Below are 16,758 nucleotides of genomic sequence, written 5' to 3'. Positions count from 1 at the left end.
GTTATTGTAATCTGTCATCTCAGTGCTATTGTAGTAAATCTTGTCTGAATTCTCTCCAAAGACTTCCATTCTTCTTAAGGTTTAGTGCCAGTGTTGGAACACAAAATTCCAATTGGACAGAATGAGTACATTATATTTTTATCAACATTGCATCATGTATACAAAAATCCCGTTAATAAGAAAAGGGAGAATCAGTCGCTTGTTACGACAAAACTTGCATAATGCTAAAAAAGACAAATGAAGTGGCAGCTTCTTGTAATTCAATTCGTAACAAACATTTTCATATTTTAGACCTTGTTAGGACCACAGTTCTTCTCTTAAATTTTGCTGAGAAGAGAGTCATAGAGATGTACAGCATGGAAACAGGCCCTTCGGTCCAACCCGTCCATGCCGACCAGATATCCCAACCCAATCTAGTCCCACCTGCCAGCACCTGGCCCATATCCCTCCAAACCCTTGCTATTCATATACCCATCCAACAGTCTCTTAAATGTTGCAATTGTAGAGAGAAATATTGCTGAAGATTTCCATTTTTCACTCAAACGGAGGAATTACTAGAATGCTAAAGTTCAAAGAATTGTAACAATTTAAACTACAGGAGAAAAGGGTGCTGACTATTGGTGAGTCACGTTTAATTGAGTGAAGTATGGAGACAGCAATGGAGAACTACAGGTTCCCAAAAACTCCAGCTAATTCAAAAATTGGAGAAAAAGTGAACAAATTACTTTTGCTTGCAGCAAATGTAACCTTGTGCATCAATGTCTATTCCTTCTAGTAAATATAAATGAACCATGTTTTGAGTCCAACTGATTAACTTAAAATAGTTAATAATATAGCAATTATCACACTCAGGGCTGATCAGCAAGTGTTGCCCAATCACAATTCTGTAATTTTATATACATGTGTGTATTAGCACAGGTACATAGACTGAGGAAGAGTCACTGGATCTGAAACATTAACTCAATTTCTCTCTACAGATGTTGCCAGACCTGCCGAGATCTTCCAAAATTGCTATTTCTGTTTCTGCCAAATTCATATCAAAATCAGATGTTTTGTTTTAGCAAATGAATGAATGCTGTTTTATTCTCCATCTTCATCTTTCATTTCTTGTTCCATTATCATCCACAATTGCCTTAGAGTATCATTCTTCTGTCATTTCTTATCTCCTTCCTTCTGCCTTATCATTGACCTTTTCTCGTGGTCTTTAACTCCCTCCAGCTGTATCCAACTGCCCACGCCCCTCCATCCTAAATTCCCCCTGCCTCTGTATTTGCTGAAAAAGCATTAAATCTCAAATTTCTTACAGTTCAGACAAAAGACTTACTCTGCTTCTCTCTCCACAGCTATAGCCTGGCCTGTTGAGAGTTTTTGGCTTGTCTATTGTGATTACAGATTTCCAGCATCCACTTGTTTTATTTTATTCTCATAGTTGAGACCATAATTTTGAAGTAAAATCCTTTTAATATAGTTGCTGCTGACAAATCTTGTTGACAATTGCCAATGTTGAGAAACTCTGTATGTTTTTATATATATGCACAAGCCTAGTCAGCAGGAAATTGAGAAACAAATTTGTAAGGAGATTTCAGTTATCTGTAAGAATAATAGAGTGGTTATGGTTGGGGATTATAACTTTCCAAACAAAGACTGGGACTGTCATAATATTAAGGGTTTAGATGGAGAGGAATGCGTTAAGAGTGTGCAAGAAAATTTACTGATTCAATATGTGGATGTACCTACTAAAGAAGATGCAAAACTTTACCTATTCTTGGTAAATAAGGTAGGGCAGGTGACTGAGGTGTCAGTGGGGGAGCACTTTGGGGCGAGCGACCATAATTCTATTGGTTTTAAAATAAAGATGGAAAGGATAGACCAGAATCTAAATTGGAGGAAGGCCAATTTTGACGGTATTAGGCAAGAACTTTCAAAAGCTGATTGGGTGCAGATATTCGCAGATAAAGGTTCAGCTGGAAAATGGGAATCCTTCAGAAATGAGATAATGAGAGTCCAGAGAAAGTATATTCCTGTTAGGGTGAAAGGAAAGGCTGGTAGGTATAGGGAATGCTGGATGACTAAAGAAATTGAGGTTCTGGTTAAGAAAAAGAAGGAAGCATATGTCAGGTATAGACAGGATAGATCAAGTGAATCCTGAGAACAGTATAAGGCAGTAGGAGTATACTTAAGAGGGAAATCAGGAGGGCAAAAAAGGCACAGGAGACAGCTTTGGCAAATAGGCTTAAGGAGAATCCAAAGGGTTTTTACGAAGGACAAAAGGGTTACAAGGGAGCAAATAGGGCCCCTCAAAAATCAGGAAGGCAGCCTTTGTGTAGAGCTGCAGGAGATGGGAGAGATACTAAACAAATATTTTGCATCAGTGTTTACTGTGGAGAAGGACATAGAAGATATAGAATGTGGGGAAAAAGATGGTGACAGCTTGAAAAATGTTCATATTACAGAGGAGGAAGTGCTGGATGTCTTGAAATGCATAAAGGTGGATAAATCCCCAGGGCCTGATAAGGTGCACCCTAGAACTCTTTGGGAAGCTAGGAACGTGATTGCTGGGCCCGTTGCTGAGATATTTGTATCATTGATAGTCACAGGTGAGGTGCCAGAAGACTGGAGGTTGGCTAACATAGTACCATTATTTAAGAAAGGTGGTAAGGACAAACCAGGGAACTACAGACTGGTGAGCCTGACGTCGATGGTGGGCAGGTTGTTGGAGGGAATCCTGAGGGACAGGATTTACATGATTTGGAAAGGCAAGGAATGATTAGGGATAGTCAACATGGCTTTGTGCATGGGAAATCATGTTTCACCATCTTGATTGAATTTTTTGAAGAAGTAACAAAGAGGATTGATGAGAGTAGAGTGGTGGACATAATCTATATGGACTTCAATAAGGCATTCGACAAGGTTCCCCATGGGAGACTGGTTAGCAAGGTTAGATCTCACGGAATACAGGGAGAACTAGTCATTTGGATACAGAACTAGCTCAAAGGTAGAAGACAGAGGGTGGTGGTGGAGGGTTGATTTTCAGACTGGAGGCCTGTGACCAGTGGAGTGCCAAAGGATTGGTGCTGGGTCCACTACTTTTCATCATTTACTTAAATGGTTTGGATGTGAGCATAAGAGGTATAGTTAGTAAGTTTGCAGATGACACCAAAATTGGATGTGTAATGTAGAGCGAAGAAGATAATCTCAGATTACTATGAGATCTTGATCAGATGGGCCAATGGGCTGAGGAGTGGCAGATGAAATTTAATTCAGAAAAATGTGAGGTGCTGCATTTTGAGAAAGCAAATCTTAGCAGTACTTATACATTTAATGCTAAGGTTCTAGGGAGTGTTGCTGAACAAAGAGACCTTGGAGTGTAGGTTCACAGCTCCTTGAAAGTAGAGTTGCAGGTAGATGAGATAGTGAAGGAGGTGTTTGGTATGCTTTCCTTTATTGGTCAGAGTATTGAGTACAGGAGTTGGTAGGTCATGTTGTGGCTGTACAGGATGTTGGCTGGGCCACCTCTGGAATATTGCATGCAATTCTGGTCTCCTTCCTATCAGAAGGATGTTGTGAAACTTGAAATTGTTCAGAAAAGATTTACAAGGATGTTGCCAGGTTTGGAGGATTTGTGCAATAGGTAGAGGCAAGAGACAAAGTCTTTTCCCTGAGGTCAGGGAGTCCAAAACTAGAGGGCATAAGTTTAGGGTGAGAGGGGAATGATATAAAAGGGATCTAAGGGGCAGCCTTTTCACGCAGAGGGTGGTACATGTTTTGAATGAGCTGCCAGATGAAGTGGTGGAATCTGGTACAATTGCAACATTTAAAAGGCATCTCGATGGGTATATGAATAGGAAGGGTTTGGAGGGATATGGGCCAAGTGCTGGTAAATGGGATGAGATTAGGTTGGGATATCTGGTCAGCATGGACAAGTTGGACCTAAGGGTCTGTTTCCCTGCTGCACATCTCTATGGCTCTCTGACTCTATGACACAGACACATAGGGACGGAAGACTCCCATTCAAGCCCTTAGTCACTGTTTTTTATATCACTGTTGACCTGTATCTTAAACTCTACCCACATGTCTTGATATTCTATTCCTGTGCACACTGTACAGCAAAACTTTAAAAACATTCAGCTTTAAAATTTTCCACTGATCACAATGGAGAGGCAATGGCCTAGTGGTACTAATGCTAGACTGTTAATGCAGAAATTGGGGTAATGTTCTGGGAACCTGGGTTTGAATCCTGCTGCAGCAGAAGGTGGAATTTGAATTCAAAGTTTAATAATGAATTGATTGTTGTAAACCTATCTGGTTCCCTATTGCCCTTTAGGGAGAGAGATTGCCATCCTTCCTTGGTCTGGCCTACATGTGACTCCAGACACACAGCAATGTGGTTGACTTAGCTGCCTGGGCAATTAGGGATGGACAATGTGTGCTGGTATGCCCTCATCTTGTGAATGAACAAAAAAAAATGCATATGAAATGGGACCAAAAGTAGGTTCGACCCTCAAACCTCCTCCCTCATTCTATAGGATTGTGGCTGATCTGCTTTGTTTCAAAACCCAAACTTCAATCAACCTCCAACAGCCCTTGATGGTCCTGCCTCACAACAATCTTTCCATCTCTGTACTAAAAATATTTAATGACCCCACCTCTACCACCTTCGGATGCAGAGTATTTCATCATTGCACAACCTTCTGGGAGGAAAAGAAACCTCTTCAGTTCTGTCCTTAAAGGGTGAACCTAATTTCAAACAGTGCCCTCTAGTTCTGACTAAGCAACAAGAGGAAACATTCTTCTCATGTCCATTTTGTTAAGATCAATTAGCATCTTATACACTTCAATCAAGTCACCCTATACTCTTATAAACTCCAGTAGAAACAGGGAGAGTGTGAGGACTGCAGATGTTGGAGATCAGAGTCAAAAAGTGTGGTGCTTGAAAAGCACAGCTGGTCAGGCAGTTTTTGAGCATAAATGTTGACTCTCCTGCTCCTCGGATGCTGCTTGATCAGCTGTGCTTTTCTAGCACCACACTTTTTGACTCCAGTAGAAACAGCCAAACTTGTCTAATCTATCCACATAAGACAACTCACTCATGGCAGGTATCATTCCAGTCAACATCCAATGAATCACCTCCATTGCATTTACATTCTTTTTTAAATAAGGAGACCAAAACATAACATCCAAGATGTGGTCTTACCAATATTCAGTATAACTGACCAAAATATCTTTATTTTTATGTTTAATTCCTCTCATAATAAAGGATATCATCCTGTTAGCCTTCTTGATTATGTGCTGTAGCATGTGATTCATGCACTAGAACACCTTGATCCCTCTGCACCTACAGGACTGCAGTCATGCTTTAAGTAATTCTCCGCTTTTCTCATTCTTCCTGCCAAAGTGAGTAATAATCAAAGGGGATATGTTTTATTCTCAAATATGTACCTCCTGAACTTGGTGTTGGCTGTGAACTTAGCTACCATGCCTTTGCTCAAATCATCTAAGTCCTTGATATAAGTTGTAAAATTAAGTCTTCAGCACAGACTCTGGGGTAATCTATACATGACGAATCCTGACAGTCAGACAAAGATTCATTTATGCATACCCTCTGCTTTCTTCCAGCCAGTCAATCTTCTATCCAATCTTCAAGCATTTTTTTGAGGTAATGCATCTGAATACATTAGACAGAAGTGGGTACTGCAGATGCTGGAAATCAGAGTCTAGATTAGAGTGGTGCTGGAAAAGCACAGCAGGTCAGGCAGCGTCCGAAAGCAGGAAAATTGAAGTTTCAGGAAAAGGCCCTTCATCAAGAATGAAGGCAGGGAGCTTCCGGGGTGGAGCATTCAATCTCAATTGACTCCAGACCCACATGCAAATTACCTGTTAATTTGTTCCACTTAATTCCCCAAAACACTCACTCTGCCACAAACATGTAGGAAACACAACAGCTAATTTGATAACAGTAAACTCCTACAATAGCAGTGTAATTATGATTCAGATATTGCGATTGCCAGATAGTCATAGTATCAGTGTTGATGTCTGCTTTGTTCCACGAAACCGGACGACACAAATTTTCTGTTCAACAGTGGTAACTTTATTATCGGACAGCCAGCGAGAGATTCAAATCATCACTAAAGTAGCCGAGTGCCTACTTGTAGTCACTCTTCTTCACAAATCTCTGCCTTACACCCAAAGGAATTGAACAAAGACTTATCAGTCACATGGATGATTGACATCGCATAACTTAAAGTAGGCAATTATGATTTCACAAAACCTGATGAATGTCGATGTCCTGAAATAATGTGTGAATGGACTATAGAAACTGATTATCATATTTTTCATGATTATGTGTTCATGGAAAGGAATTAAAGCAGAAAGGTTTTTCCTGCTACAAATGAGGAACTCACATACCTATGCTAATATGGAGGAGAGGTAACTGGGGGGATTCACATACCTGTTAATATGGAGGGGAAGTGAATGGGGATTCATATACTTATGCTAATATGGAGGGGAAGTGAGACAATGGGAGAGGAAGACAGCTAGCTGGGTTGGGGCCAGGGCTATTAGTCCTGTCTGGACAGGACAAAGGTCTTGTCTAAGCTTACTTGCGTGGAATGGGGGAATCCACGTGTGGATTGAAAGAGTACAGGCTTGTAATTGCTGTTATAGTAAGTTCTTTGGGTAGTAGGATTTTTAACCCTAAAATCCCCACATGCGCCCTGGAAGAGACGTAAAGCATGGAACGGACACCCCTGTGACATTTCAACTTCCTCATCAGCATAGCCTGGAGTTGTCCATCAGGATCATATGGACTGTGAGGGAATTGAAACGGGCAGAAGAGCTTTGGATAAACAAGTATACTGTGGATAGAACATGGGAGGCCAGCCTGGAGTGCATTGGAATCTTCAAGTTCAGAGATAACAAAGCATGGGTGAGGATTTCAACAGCAGAGGAGCTGAGGCAAGGGAAGAGTCAAGTACTGTTACGGAGTTAAAAATTAGACTGTCTTAGTCATGGTGCAAATATGTGGTTGAAGCTTATTTTCAGGAGAACTGTGGCATCAAGTTTGCAAACAGTCTGGTTCAGGCTCAGACAGCAATTATGGAGTGCTATGGAGTCAATGGCCAAGGAAGGAATTTGTGGGAAAGATCAAAATGCCTTTAGCCTTCCTAATAGTTTGTTTGCGTCATATTAATAATGTAGTAATATCACTAACGGCAAATTTACTTCAGGTGAAGTATCAGTATATATAAGACAACGCTTGCATTTTTGCCACATTTGTTTCCCACATTAAAATAGCGACTACACTTTAGAAATATTTAATTGGATATGAAGTGTTTTAGATTAGAATCCCTACAGTGTAGATACAGGCCCTTCAGCCCAACAAGTCCACACCGACCCTCTGAAGAGTAACTCATCCAGAACCACTTCCCCCTGACTAATGCACCTAACACTCTGGGCAATTTGGAATGGCTAATTCACCTGACCTGCCCATCTTTGGACTGTGGGAGGATAACCATGCAGACACAGGGAGAATGTGCAAACTCCACACAAACAGTCGCCCAAGCCTGGGATTGGACCTGGGTCCTTGGTGCTGTGAGGCAGCAGTGCTAACCACGGAGCCACTGTGTCGCCCCAACACCCTGAAGTTGGGAAAGGTGCTATGAAATTGAAATTGTCAGATTTTTCTGAGGTGACATGTAGTTCCAGGAATGAATAGACCCAAAAACCTGATGAAAGTTGCTACAATCGACGTGAACTTCTTTTTGACTTTTTTTTTGCTTTTCTTAGTAGCATAAAGAGAGCTAGAAAATCTGAGATTAGTTATTTTTGCTTTACGTCATAGTTTCTCTGAGGTGCAATATTTCAATGGTTATGGTTAAAGTCATGTTGAGAACAATAAATTCAAACTTCTAGGAGATAAGTGCGGTTACCATTTGAAGGTGAATACAGACACAGCGAAAAGGAAAAAAGTTAATGGATAATTCAGTTATCCTGTGGGAGTATTTGATACCATATGTAAGATAATTCTGCCTCGATATGGGGGTATTTTTAGGTTTCAGCAATTATAACAGGCAGGACAAATATGGATCTATTGAAACCAATGGAAAAGCAAGTTAACTTGACAAATCCATACTGCAGACTCTTTTGTAATAAGGTCAACAAAGTGGCTTAAGGATTTTATAATAGGTTCAGTGAATTAACTTTATATTTATGGAACACCATTAATTTGTAAGTAAATGAGTTTGGCATCTCATCCTGTTGATGTGTATATGCTCAGTTGTGATGGCAATGGAATGATAACTCTCTTTGGAATGCAATCCACCATCAATTCTTGCTTACTTTAATTTTCTATAGAACATTATACAGTACAGCACAGGAACAGGCTCTTCAGCCCGCATGTCTGCACCAACCACGATGCCTTTCTAAACTAATCCCATCTGCGTGTACATTGTGTATATCCCTCTTTTTCCTGCCTGTTCATTTGTCTGTCTAAATGACTCCGAAAGAGTCATTTCCCTTGGCAGCATGTTCCAGGCAACTATCACCCTCTGTGTAAAAAACTTGCCTTGCACACCTTCTTTAAAGTTTCCTCTCTCATCTTAAATCTATGCCCGCTAGTGTTTGACATAAATACCCTGGGAAAAAGACTCTATGCACCAGATCTTCAGGTCCCCCCCTCAGCCTCTAGCAAAAACAATCCAAATTTGTCCAACCTCTCCTTATATCTAATACACTCCAAACCAGACAACATACTGGTAAATCTCTTTTTCACTTTGTGTACTTAATAACTTTACCACTTTTATAGAAGTGACTTCCAGCAACAGTTATGTAATAAATTAACTTTTTATCTTTTTTAAAACACTTGCCTTGCACACCACCTTTAAAGTTTCCTTAATTCTGTTGCGTATTTTAGTACTGCGACACTAAAAAAATTGAAAAGGAGCTAAATATAAGCTTATACAATTTTTAGTTCATGGACCACTCTGAGGAAATGTCTGGTATGTAGTCGCAACATTGGACTATAAGGCGCGGAAGTGTAATGTTACTTACTTCAGTTGTAGGAATAGAATTTGTTTTAAAAGGCATGAAATATATAAACGATGTCCAGAGGGATGTATGTCTCATAGAGAGGTGGTATACATTTATAGTAAAAATTAGTAAGGAAAATGGCATGTTGGTTTTTATTGCAAGGAATTGGACTTGAATAATAAGGAAACATTGCCATAATTGCACAGGGCATTGACTTGACCACACCTAAATACTCTACACAGTTTTGGACTCTGTATTTAAGGGAGAAAATAACTGCATTCAAGGCAGTACAGCCAGATTCACTAGATTAGTTTCTTGGATGTCCTGTAATGAGAGGCTGATTAAACTCAGCTTATAATTTTTGAAGTTTAGAAGAATGGAAGACAACTTCATTCTCATATTTAAGATTCTGCAGGGTCTTAACAGGGTGAACATGGAGTTCATTTTTGGTAGCTGGGAAAGCTAGAACAAGGGGACAAAGTTTCATAATAAGGGGCTAATCATTCAGGACTGAAGTGAAAAGAAATTTCTTCACTCAAACAGTTGTTAAACTGTGGAATTCTCCACCCTGTAGGGTTATGGATGCTCCATCATTGAATATATTTAAGGGTGAAGTAGACAAATCTCTGGCCTCTCAGGAAAACAAGAGATATGAGGAAAAACTGGAAAGTGGAGTTAAAGCTGAGGAACAACCATAATTGGATGAATGTCAGAGCAGATTTGATGGGCGGCATGGTCTACCCCTGCTCCTATTCTTATGTCCTTTTAAAATATTTCAGAACAACTGGTTTACAATTATGATATTTAAAAGACTTTTGGACATGAACAGGAAAGGTCTAGAGGGATATGGGCCAACAGCAGGAAAATGGGACTAGTTCAGTTTAGGATACCTAGTCAGTGTGAATGAGTTGGACTGAGGGTCTTCTCTGTGCTGTATAACCCTATGAATCACTGGCTGTGCGTTTCTATTTTGTGGGAGGAGTCCATAAAAATGAGTCATAAATACAAGATTGTCATTAAATAGTTCAAGAGAAATGTTTTTACTCATGTCAGAATGTGGAATTCACCAATGCACAGAATGGTGAGGTAAACAGCATTTAAGGTGAAGTTAGATTAATACGTGTGGGATAAAGAAATAGAAGATCAGCCTGAAATTTCACTTGCATACCAGGAACAGAATGTCAGGACAATTCCTACAGTTGCTCCACAATCCCATTCTGGGAAAATGTTGTGCTGGAAGCTGGGATTTTCATTCAACGTGACCAGATTTTATGTGAGTTGGGTGACGAGTGAATGCACAGACTGCTAGATATGAAGGCAGGTTGAATGGATGGCTTGCCTTGATGCTCTGACTCAAGTTTTAGAAAAGAATAAACATACAAAGCCCTCAGGCCCTCACCCCTGATCACCTTCCATATACTTCCTGTGCTTCATTCATGCCAACTCATGCCACCAAACCTTTCTCTCTATATCATCTCATGTCTTATCCATCAAACTGGTGCCATGGTTCATCATACCCTCCATGCTCAACTTTGCCTCATACATCCCCATGGTCCTTTACAGCCTGTTTTCCAGCTTAGTATCAGCCAATGTCACCATTGACTACTTTTGTTCTTACTTCCTACTGTTCCAGTTCACCCAGCATCCACCATCAGTAAATCATGGACCATTACTGATTTACAGTTTGTCTGTCTATCTTTGATTCCAATTTATTTGGGCCAGATCTGGGATAGTACAGTGGCTCAGTGATCAGCACTGGTGCCTCACAGTTCCAGAGATCTGCGCTTGATTCCAACTTCAGGTGACTTTCTGTGTGGGGTTTGTAATGTTCTCCCATGTCTGTGTGGGTTTCCACTTGGTGCTCTGGTTTCCTCCCACAGTCTGAGGATGTGCAGTTTAGATAGATGAGCCATGCTAAATTTTCCATAGTGTCCAGGGATGTGCAGGCTAGGTGGATTAGTCATGGGAAACGTGATGTTACAGGTATAGGGTAGGGGTGTGGGTTGCTTTCAGAGGGTTGGTGTTGGTTTGATGGCTCAAATGGCTTGCTTCCACACTAATGGGATTCTGTGAAAGCTCTGTCCTCACCCCATTGAAGTTTTCCATCTCCAACTTAACAGTCCAATTGCTCCTTGCTCTTTCCATGGTCAACCCAAACCTTATGATAGTGATCTGTGTCTTCTAAATGTACCCCTATTGAAACAAATCAATTTGGCTCACCTCATTTCCAAAAACCAAATCCAGCAATACCTCCTTTCTTGTTGAACTGGAAACATAATGATATAGAAAATTCTCAAGTCTCTGAATTTTTGCACCTCTTTTTCCTTTGCACTATTACTATTTGAATCTATACTTTAATAATTCAGGAACAAGGAGAAAGTGAGGTCTGCAGATGCTGGAGATCAGAGCTGGAAATGTGTTGCTGGAAAAGCTAATTCAGGAACAGTCAAAGCATATTTTAACAAGGGAAAAGGCAGAACAAATAAACCCACACAAAAGACATAAAGAACACAATGAATGAGAAAAACACTGCATATGACAATTGACAGGTGCAATTGAGAATCAAGTTAAATATAAAACAGGTCAACAGGCAGCCCACAGACAAGAATGTGTCCAGAGGTTGTCTCTGCAGCCCCACAGGCCTTATCCAACCCATATAAAAAAACAAGTAAGTGGATTTGAAATTTGCTGTTAGTTAAGTCTAAGGTATTTGTCTTCCATATTTACTGCTGGTATGCTCACTGTAACGATGGATGATGCAGAAAACAGTATGAATGTGCATGATGTCTCACCTGTTTCCACAGAGTCCATTTTCCGTATTTGAGATCTGTCACCTTCCTGCAGTTGCACCTCCCTAAAGGAGCATAAGATGTCAGCACTGGCTAGGAAAGATACAAGGAAGAGCAGCAGCACCAACAGCAGTGGTTGCTTATCAGGGGCATCTGCAGTAATTTGCGACTTCATAGAGCAAGTGCATCTCCACAGCCATCCTGAAGTCAATGAATTGTTCAAATTGCACTGTTCTGGGGGCAATAAGGAAGTAAATCTGAGTGAGGTAAGGGGTATATGTGGGAATAACTGAGAGGATGCAAAGGGCAATAGTGTGTGCCTCTACGACTGAGAGCGAACCAGGTATAAAAGGACATAAACATTTGTGTGGCATGGTAGCTCAGTGGTTAGCACTAATGCTTCACAGTGCCAGTAACCTGAGTTCCATAACTGCCTCAGGTGACTGTGTGGAGTTTGCACATTCTCCCTATATTTGTGTGTGTTTCCTACGACAATTCAAAAGATGTGCAGGCCAGGTGAATTGGCTATGCTAAATTGCCCATAGTGTTACGTGAATTAGTGAGGGATAAATTGTAGGGTAGGGGAATTGGTCTGGGTGAGTTACTGTTTAGAGGGTCGGTGTGGATTTTGTTGGGCTGAAGGACCTGTTTCCATACTGTAGGGAATATAATCTTGCCTGCACCCTCTTCCAGTCTTCCCAAAATCCAATCCACCAGGCAGGAAATACGAGGATAATACAGGCTGAAAGCCAATCTCCTTTTAGTCCCACGCTTATGTGAAACACAGACAGGATGGAGAGACTCAGCAAGTCAGGTAGCGTCTGCAGAGAAAGAAATAGTCAAAGTTTCCTGTCTGCTATGAACGCCGATAGCCTTATTGAAACGACTGATGGTGCAGAAAACAGTATGAATACGCGTAATTTCTCACTGTTTTTTTTTGTTGAAAATATGTTTGGAGATGAATTGCAACAGCTCAGCACACAAAACCCAAACTAAACGCCACGAACCAGCCGGCTGCTAGCGAGGCTACGCATGCTCAGAAAGCCAAGCTGTCATCCCGAGTTTGGGTTGGAATCTCTCCAATGAGAGCGAGCTATGGTAGGGTGCGCGCACGCCGCGTCAGTGGGCGTGGCCCGCGGTTGGGCTCGAGCACGTTGAGTCGGTGTTCCTGCTGCTTCAAGATGGCCGCTCAGGACGAGCTCAGTAAGTTTATAGCGAGAGTTAATGGAGGATGAGGGAGGGGGAAAATCAAGAAGCTTTTATTTATAATAACCATAATAAAAAGAATCGCACTCTGACATCACCTTACACGAAAGGCCACTAGAGTTATTGTAGTGAGTTCGCAGCCTTATTATTTGTGGTTTTTAATGTGTCTTTTACCTACTAATGAATCCGAGGAGTTATTTTAACTTTAAGTTTCTAAAAAATATATAATGCCTTTTCTCTTTAAAAGATGAGGTGTCCAGGACCCATATCCATATGACACCGTTTGAGGAAAAAAATGTGTGGGCCCAGCCCCTGCTACAGTGAAGCACTTTTAAGCCCAGTACTGTCAGGGGTTTAAATTACTGTTGGATAACTTCCTAGACGTATTTTTATTTTGTCAGTAATTTTGAAGGTAGATTACAAGCTGTGATATTGCAGGCCTTTATTAAAAGATGCCTTCTAGATGCTTTGGTATGAAATCAAAAGTGAAAGTCCCTGGTAGCATTTCTATAAAGAAAAGAAAATAAACTCTCATTTGAAAAGAAACATATTATTTACACCAGTTTTAATTCATTAGTTTACATCTTAACACAGTTCAGTACATTTGCCATTTTCTTCCACTGGATGTGCATATCATCCTTCTGTAAATTGGAGTTAGATTTTTGAGGAAGTGAGGACTGCAGATGCTGGAGATCAGAGCTTAAAAATGTGTTGCTGGAAAAGCGCAGTCAGGCAGCATCAAAGGAGCAGGAGAATCGACGTTTCGGGCATAAGCCCTTCTTCAGGAAATTTTACTGAAGAAGGGCTTATGCCTGAAACGTCAATTCTCCTGTTCCTTTGATGCTGCCTGACCTGCTGCGCTTTTCCAGCAACACATTTTTAAGTTAGATTTTTGAGGCCTTATGGTTAAGACTGAAACATTTAGACAATGACCTGGTGCAAACCCATTGCATCAGGTTTCCTTTTATAACTATCAGACCATAACATAAAATATATGCCTCACTTGATATTATGCTACATAAGCTAGAACCCTGTGCCATTTCTACTTCCTAGTTCTCAGTATATAATTGTGAACTTGGGTCTTGTGGGAAGGTAGTGTCCTTAACTTTGCTTCAGAAGAGATGTTCTCAAGTGTGAACATTTTTGAGCATATTGATTAAAATACTTGTAATTGTAAACCCTAAAATTGACTTGTGTGTCTTTCAGACCGTGAGGGTGGTGGGGTAAAGTATCTAGTGTTTTCCAGCCCTGTTTTCTATTTTGTGATCACAGGAAAAGATGGCTGAGCTTAACTAAAATACCCTTTTTCACTTGCTTGCACTGTCTGTCACAAAAATCTTCATTTGGGTGAGGTTACAGGGATGTCTGGATGGTTGCTGATATGTTCTGAAAATGCTTAACGTTCCACAATTAAGCTTGTCTAAGTATTTTTGAAAGTATGAAATTGTACTATAGCCTGGATATAGAATTCACATCACAATGATAGCTTAGATAGTGTTTCATTTCAGACTTTGCCAGTTTTATTGAAACAATTACATGCTGAAAAAAAAAGTTACTACATGGACTGTTAAACTAGAAGGGGTTAATACATTTAATGGGAAAAGAGTGATGCAGACATGAGGAAAAGGTGATCAGAGAGATATGGAAGTAGCAGCAGAACATAAAATGATTTGAAATTTGTGTGGAATATAAGCACCCTTATATTTCAGGCTGGCGGTTGTTTTGTCTATTGTAAATTCTGTAGAAACTTTAATCAATGAGCTCAAAAATGATAAACCATAAGAAGAAAGCTTGTATGTTTATAGTTGTAACCTGATGATCAAAACTAGATTTCCATTATTAATTCAATTCTGGGTATCTATTTAAATGTTATTACATTTTAAGGCTTTATTATATTTTGAATAAATTGATATGTTTGAATTGGCAGTCTGTGCTTACATAATTAAGATTATCATTGCTTATTACTTGGTGGCATTTGTAATGAGGAGAAACAAAATTAATATTGACACTGAACATCTCTATACTTTAATCCTTTGTAGCAATGATTAAATTTAATTCATAGGTGGACTGGCTGTCTAGTACATTCTATAAATTGAAATAGAGAGTCTGATTACTCACCTTGAAAGTATCAGACGTTTTCATTGCTGTAGAGGAAAATGGGACGTCGCTGAAGACATTGCAAAACATTGGATATAAATATGGATTAGCTGTCACTATAAGAAGTTTAATATATATTAGAGTTAAACACCAAATGATTACTTTGGCATTCTAAAAACAAATTATTTTAGCCTAAAATACATAATGGATCAGGAAAGCAGAAGACACTTAGATTTAATACAACAATATCTTGTTTGTAAGCAAATAAGGGGTTGAAATACTAGTTCTTCTGGTGGAATACAGCAGGAAGGACAAGTTTCATTATTCTGAATATTGTGTTTTTAATTTTGTTTATAAAATGAATTTTTTTGTATACAATTGTGAATTTCACTATGATGTGAATTCTAGTTAGTTTATCTTACGGACAACATTCCTTCTGCCCCCAGAAGATGCAAATCAGGTGATCCTTAGTCTAATTTACTGGCACTTCCCTACATAACAGCAAAATTTATGTACTGTGAATTGATTTTAGATATCCCAAGGAAATCATATTTTGCAGGACATTAAAAGAACATTAGTATTTCATAGTCAGTGGATATGCCATAAAGCTTTTTACTGACCTCAGTGAGAGCTGCCTGTAAAGGTTCAGCAGTCTTAGTGGTGTGGATTTCCCCTTCCTAATGTCAGTTTAAAACTGGCACCACGTCAAGGGAATCCTCAGGCATTTACCATCGTGCAGGAGAAGCAGCCGATTGCACTAACATATTCTCACAGGTGACAAATCAAGAAAAAAAGAAAAACTATCTTTTTTTCAATTGTTAACCTTCTATAGACAATGAAATAAATGGTTGGAGCATACTAATGCAGAAACCTGACATTTAACAAATATGAATTTTTTTTAGAGTCATTAAAGTTGTGTCAGTAGTAATTAGGAACTCAATGTGCAACTTTTTAAGGTTTTTTTGACAGTGAAACTAAAAACATACAGGTTGAAGTTTCTCCTCAGTTTACCACTTTGTAATTGATTGCAAACTGGAGGAACTTGAGCAGTTCGTCTTCTAGAGAGGGATAGAATCACTGACCGCAGTTTTGGATCTATGTGCTTAATTGTATATGTGCAGAATGCACTGTCAATTTCAGAGGATTAGTGGTGATTTACATTGGCAGTTTTGTCATCATTACAATTGCAATGTCTAATGTGTGAATGCTCTCACCATGTTATCATCTGTTGAAATGTAAAATAAAATATTGATTTCAAACACATCTGTAGAAATTTACATGCTTTGACAGCAGTAATTTCCAAAAAATAAATAACCCTGTATATCACTGAAAAATGATGAGAGCAGAGGGAGAGTCAGAAGTATCTAGCTATGCTGCAGACATCATGAGTACAGAGTTGATTTGACCGACCAGATTATCTTTTCCTGTCTGTCACTTCTGTGTGTTCTTAAGTTAAGTTGTCATTCCAAATAAAGTAAGGAAGATGATTTGTTGTGTTTGGAAACTAGAAATGCATGACTTGGTTCAAATCTGTGGTATCCAAGTCTACAAAGTACAGTTGCAATTCCATACATTGAGATCTTTTCTGCAATCTAAAATAATTGATTGCCTGCTGCATAAAACTTTCACAAACCTAGAA

The 16,758-nt window shown here is 39.6% G+C and overlaps 1 protein-coding gene and 1 long non-coding RNA gene across 2 annotated transcripts in view; one reads left to right on the top strand and one right to left on the bottom strand.

Annotated features, from left to right (window-relative positions):
• The window catches only part of LOC122562873, a 37,735-nt gene extending 24,823 nt beyond the window's left edge, over positions 1-12,912 (bottom strand). Inside the window, exons 1-2 of the long non-coding RNA XR_006315429.1 lie at positions 12,745-12,912; positions 11,820-11,881 (exon numbers count right to left, since the gene is read on the bottom strand). This is a non-coding gene — a long non-coding RNA (uncharacterized LOC122562873). The remainder of the gene's footprint in view (positions 1-11,819; positions 11,882-12,744) is intronic.
• A 6-nt stretch (positions 12,913-12,918) lies between these two features.
• Positions 12,919-16,758, top strand: part of ecpas (Ecm29 proteasome adaptor and scaffold) — a 114,173-nt gene continuing 110,333 nt past the window's right edge. The window contains exon 1 of the mRNA XM_043716135.1: positions 12,919-13,019. Within this exon, the coding sequence (XP_043572070.1) occupies positions 12,998-13,019 (22 nt within the window). The 5' untranslated portion in view covers positions 12,919-12,997. The remainder of the gene's footprint in view (positions 13,020-16,758) is intronic.

This window comes from Chiloscyllium plagiosum, chromosome 2 (genome assembly GCF_004010195.1).
Source record: "Chiloscyllium plagiosum isolate BGI_BamShark_2017 chromosome 2, ASM401019v2, whole genome shotgun sequence".
NCBI lineage: Eukaryota > Metazoa > Chordata > Chondrichthyes > Orectolobiformes > Hemiscylliidae > Chiloscyllium > Chiloscyllium plagiosum.
This window is presented reverse-complemented; position numbering and strand designations above follow the sequence as displayed.